Here is a 6,000-nt window from a genome sequence, read left to right on the forward strand (position 1 = left end):
AGAAACCAAGAAACAGACTCTTAACTATAGAGAACAATTTGATGGTTAGGGGGGTGGGGGGGTGGTTGAACAGGTAATGGGAACTAAGGAGCGCACTTCTCATGATGAGCACCCCAGTGTTGTATGGAAGTGTTGAATCACTACATTATACACCTGAAACTAATATTACACTAACTGGAATTAAAATAAAAACTTTTAAAACTTAAAAATAAATAAAATAAAAATAATTTAAATAAGAAAGAAAGGGGAAAAAAGCCCTTGTTGGAAGATGTGGGAATATGCATTTCTAAAAAGTCCCCAGTGTGATTTTTATGCAAATCCCATTTGAGAACCATATCCCTGAGACAGAAAAAACCTCCACTATATAAGAAATCTGTACCCAAAGAAATACTGAAGAATAATGACCCAAAGCTTCACTAAGGAGAAAAATTTTAATCCTTAGAATAAATTTACACATGCGTGTCTTTTAACAGGGCTGAGTCAACAATGCACAGAGATCAAAACCAAAACTGACTTGAACATACACACCTTAACTGTGAGTGTTCAAGAAATTCCTACTCTGGAGGCCAGGGAAAAGGATGGTGGTAGGAGGACACTGAGAAAGCTTACTCATAATTTCATAAGAAGCAAAGAAAACAGTGTTACTGCAATAGTCACACTTACTAAAACTGGGGTTTAGTAATCTCAGAAAATGGAACCGCCTTCCCTTAAATTCAGACAGCTAAAGACAGACCTCCTTGGCCAACTCCCCCCACCTACCACAAATCTTGGATAATCTCTCAAATGTAAACCTTGTCTAATGGGAGTAAAGTTGGTCCTGTGACCAATCAGAGAGGCAATGAGAGATAGGGTCTTTTGATAAAAGTCAGGCAAAACCAACCAATTAAAATTTAAATTTATACCTGTTGGTCTGAAGGACAGTTATAGAAGAGATCTCACTGAGACACAGAAGACAATCAAGGAGCTCCAAACTCCTAGTGGATGTAAACTTTCCAAAATAGCAAAATACCCACCAAGGAACAGTGACCTAAGATCTGCTCTGGTTCAGATAATAAAATGCCCTGAAAGGCTTTCGTTCCTAAGATGGTAGTGGGGCTAGTACTGTGACTGGAAGAAAACGGGAGCTTAAGGCAGAAAAAGACGCCCAAACTGCCCACACTATCCGTCCTGAACCAAGTCTGGAGCAGCAGAGCGGGTGGGGCCGCGATTTCTCCTGCATCACTGCGTTCTCTCTTCTCCGCCTGCGTGAGCACCGCCCACCCACTCGCGGCGTGAACCCACTGGGCCCAGCCTCTCCTCCCCCCTCCCCTGGGCCTGGTGCTGAATCATGAGTCCAATATCTCCAAAAGGTAAAACCAAAGAACAATGCCACCCTTAGGGCTGGCCTGAATGGGGTACCAGGTGGGGTGGAGCCGCGGCTGGAAACCACAACTTTGCTTCTCTTCCTCCCAAATTCCCCACCCAAGCCCCAGATTAAAACAAGTACTGCAGCGCTGGGGTACTCCCAAGCGGGCACCCCTTCTCCTGGGTTGCTCAGGTCCGCAACGCTCCCACCGGGCCCGGCGCGCTCTGCCTTATTGTTCCAGCACGCCGCCCGCTCGGGAGCCCGCGCCCTGCCAGGCGGAAGGGCTCACAGTTCCCGGGGAAGGGGGTGGAGGTTAGGGATCCTCACCCCCTCGCCCCTCAACCCTCTCAGCCGGGTAACAACAGCCCTTGCCTACTCTCACCGCCTTCCTGCCAACCGATCGCTAAAGCGGAACCAACGAGTCCCTGGAGGCTACTGGCGGGTGCTGTCCAAATGCTGCGAGGAGGCGGACTGGGGGAGGAGGGTGCGGAAGAAGCCGGGGCTCCGGCCTGCGAGAAGCCGCAGCCCTCCCCAACAGCGCGATTCCGGCTACCCCGGTATCACTCGGCCATGCTTTCTCCCGCCCTACAGGGAACAGCCCGGTTGTGGCCCGTCTCCCAGCCCTGGACTCTGGCGCCGATCAGCCCTTGGCTCGCTTGTCCCCAGAAGCAGAAAGCAGAGGGCCAGTCCCCATGCAGGCTGCAGAAGTCACCATATGCTACTCACCCCAACTGTTTCTGTCCCTACGGTTCTTGGCCATGGTGGTCTGGGGACTGGTGGCGGTGAGGCGCTGTCACGGTGCTGGCTCTTCTCCCGGGCCGCAGGTTGCTGGCGGTGGGAGGTTCTGTGCCCGCGCTGGGCGCAGTTCGCTCAGACTCTGAGGATGTTGCTGTGGCGCTGGTGGGAAGGAGTGGGGAGGAGAAGGGAGGAGAAAGCGGATGAACAGAGCTCAGCATCACAAGCCCGAGTTCACACAAATATCAGCGTCACACCCTCCCTACCTCAGCCCACCCCCAGAGCAGGAAGACAGGGACGGACGATGTACTGCAACATTTTCAATGGAAAACACATGTACAAATAAATAGCACCCCCTCACACACACTCTCAAAGAATTTAGCAGCATTCCGCAGTCACAGAAATACACAAACCAATATACTGCATTATTCTGAATGTTCACATACCTGTTTCCTAGAATAGTTATACATTAGTACAAATAGGCAGGCAACATTTATATAACCACAGAAATTAAAATTATCACCATTTATCTACGAGGCATCATTTCCCCCAATTTTAAAAGCAAGGTCAGGTTGGTAAAGAGGCTATGAATGCATTTTTGTACCTGTAGAGTTAATAGGCCTGCTTTTTAAAATTAGGACAGCAAAATTTAGATCAAGATCAAGATAAATGAAAGCTGAAGATTCATCATTAATATGTAACTAATGCAATATCTAGTGGGTAAAACTTCCCACTAGATTTGCAGAGAAAAACTCTGGATTTATATTGCCAAATATTTTAAATAAAATCATACTACATAGTTTAGGTGAGCCCTGGCAGCCACAAAGGTTGCAGACAATTTTGAATAGAAAGCAAACGGCAATAAACACTTAAAAGAATGTTCTCAATCTACCCCTTTCTGCTGATTTCTTCCTTCCTGCCTGCAAACTCAGATTTCAGTATTCTAGAAACAGTCTTTTCATGCTACTTGACCCTCAGGGTACCATTATCCCATTCCTTACACAGTTTTCTCCTGCATTTTGTTGTTGCCCACACTCTGCACATCAGTTTTGCCTACAAGATTACTGCTAGCCTCTTAGTAACCAAATCTTTGGTCTCTGCTGATTCTTTATCATAAGCAACTCTTCACTCTATGTTCACTCAATGTAATTTGCTATCATGGCTTCAGACAAGACTTCCATCCTGGTAATTCCCAAATCTATGCCTCTAGTCTTAAGATCTCTTAAAGAGAGAAAATCATCATACTAGAACCAAGTTTATAACTGCCTGAGGTCATCTTCACTTTGTTTTTCTACTGACACTTCAAAATCAACATGTCAAAAACCAAACTACCTCACCCACTACTGCCTAATCTTATGCATTCTCTATTTCAGTTTACGGTTCTAGTGACCCCAAAGCTGTGAGCACTGTAAACCAAGTTTACATTACAGTTTCAATAGAGCTGTGTTCCCCAAACACTAATGAAACAACATAGGAAGACAGGAATTATCTCAACCCTATACCTACAAACCAAATTCATAGGCTAAAAAGAAGTGTGTTCTGCTTTTCTTGTATATTTTAACTATAGTTCTCAACACACACTCTAACCTGATAATCCCTTTCAGTGAATCACATTAAATAGAACAGATTCCACAGATAGAGACACATGCACATTGTATAATTCAATATATTCTTTTTTTTTCTCTATGTGGGTCTTTATAATATACATTCTTAACCGAAAAATACATTTTTAAAAATCTCTTTTCTTTGTAATTAATAGGTAATCTGTGGGATAATACTTGAGATTGTGGCTATCTTGGCCAAGAACTTCACCCAATGGTTTTAGTATCCATTGATACCTTCGCCTGAATCAAGTTTATATTAGTGATTTTTAAATGGTGATTTTTAAGTAATTATATTATTATAATTCTTTTACATTTCAGTTAGTAGCTGACATTCCCTCTCCCGTCTTCATTGAGAACCACTATAGATTGATGAAATCTAAAGCAAAAAAATATATATATTGTGTTATTTACCATCATTATTATTTCTAATCCTCAAATTGCCCTAAATTTGGCCAATGGGAGCCCTTTCCAGTTAACACCTATATGTCTTTGATCAGTTCCTTATTTTCTAGCATAAGAAAATCTTTCAAGGATGCCTGGGTGGCTCAGTGGGTTAAGCCTCTGCCTTTGGCTCAGGTCATGATCCCAGGGTCCTGGGATTGAGTCCCGCATTGGGCTCTCTGCTCAGCAGGGAGCCTGCTTCTCTCTCTCTCTCTCTCTGCCTGCCTCTCTGGCTGCCTGTGATCTCTCTGTGTCAAATATATAAAGAAAAGAAAAGAAAAAAGAAAAAAAAAGAAAATCTTTCAAGTTTCCCTTGTATTTTCCCTGCCTCAGAACTAGAATTACCCAATTTCTCCAAGAAGTTCTGGCTCCTTTCAGTCAAAAAAGAAATTCAGAAACCAAGATCTGTGTGCTAGTTGTGCTCATTGCTAGGAAAAGTTTCACTATTTCTAGACTCTGACAGTAAACATTGTTAGAATATATTTATTTTGGGGGACACCTGGGTGGCTCAGTTGTTTAATCATCTGCCTCTTGTTTTAAACTCAGGTCATGATCTTAAGGTCATGTGGTCAAGCCCCGTGTTGGGCTCCATGTTGGGTTTGAGCCTGCTTAAGACTCTCTCTCTCTGACAGATGGGGTGGCTGGGTTATGGACATTGGGGAGGGTATGTGCTATGGTAAGAGCTGTGAATTGTGTAAGACTGATGATTCACAGACTTGTACCCCTGAAGCAAATAATACATTATATGTTAATTTTTAAAAAAGATTCTTTCTCTGCCTCTTCTCCCTTTTCTAAAAAAGATAATTTTTTAAAACCTTAAGTTTAATCTATTCCAAATAAATACCTCCAACCATGTGAAAATACATATATACAGGGTTACTTATTACAGCATCTTATGTAATTGCAAAATACTAGAAACAATATGTAGGAAAGTGGTTGAATATATTAATTATGTCTATATAATGAAATACTATGCTGCTGTAATAAAGAATAAAGAAGATCTCTATGAATGGATACAGACTGATTTCCAGAATACCCTATTAAATGGAAGGAGGGAAAGTGAAAATGCTTTACCCATCCTGTAAGAAAGAAAAGGATATGAAATAACAAAGTTATCTGTTCATCTATGCAAAAGAAATACAAGAAAAGTAAACCAGAAGCTAATGAGATCAGTTACCTACAGGAGATGGATGGGAATAGGGTGGAAGTAATGGGAGAATGGGAGTAATGGGTAGTAGCAGTGAGGAAGATTGATCTTCCTTAAGTATAACCTTTTTATATAGCTCTGTTTCTTAGAGCCATGATAATGTTTCACATCCTCCAAAATAAATAATTGAAATCAATAAAGTTATAATAAGGAAAGGGGGGAGAATAGAATGAACCCTGTGGTGCTGAGTCACAATCTGAAGTATAAGTATGATAGAGTAAAAATACAAATAACTCAACTTTTAATAGTGGGCAGAGGAGCTATTAAATACACATTTTTTCATAAGAAGACATACAAGTGGCCAATAAACACATAAAAAGATGATTAATATATTTAGTCACTAAGGGAAATGCAAATCGAAACCACAAGGAGGGGCACATGGGTGGCACAGTCTGTTAAGCATCCAACTCTTTTGATATCAGCTCAGGTCTTGATCTCGGGGTCATGAGTTCAAGCCTCACACTGGGGTCCATGGTGGTAGTGGAGAATACTTAAAAAAAAAAAAAAACCCACAGTGAAATACTACGTCTTACCTACTAGGATGAAAAAGACAATAACAAGTGTTGGTGAGGATGTGGAGAAATTGCTACACCATACACTGCTGGTGAGAATATAAAATGGTACAGCCACTTTGGAAAGCAGTCTGGCAGCTTCTTGAAAAGTTAACC

The 6,000-nt window shown here is 42.2% G+C and overlaps 1 protein-coding gene across 2 annotated transcripts in view; it reads right to left on the reverse strand.

Annotated features, from left to right (window-relative positions):
• The window catches only part of ATL1 (atlastin GTPase 1), a 63,139-nt gene extending 60,925 nt beyond the window's left edge, over window positions 1-2,214 (reverse strand). For both annotated transcript variants that reach the window (XM_032871157.1, XM_032871158.1), the window contains exon 1: window positions 2,072-2,214. In XM_032871157.1, coding sequence (XP_032727048.1) covers window positions 2,072-2,105 — 34 coding nt within the window. In that variant the 5' untranslated portion in view covers window positions 2,106-2,214. The remainder of the gene's footprint in view (window positions 1-2,071) is intronic.
• Between the last annotated feature and the right edge of the window lie 3,786 nt (window positions 2,215-6,000).

The sequence above is a fragment of the Lontra canadensis genome, unplaced genomic scaffold (genome assembly GCF_010015895.1).
Source record: "Lontra canadensis isolate GAN:19392208 unplaced genomic scaffold, GSC_riverotter_1.0 scaffold42, whole genome shotgun sequence".
NCBI lineage: Eukaryota > Metazoa > Chordata > Mammalia > Carnivora > Mustelidae > Lontra > Lontra canadensis.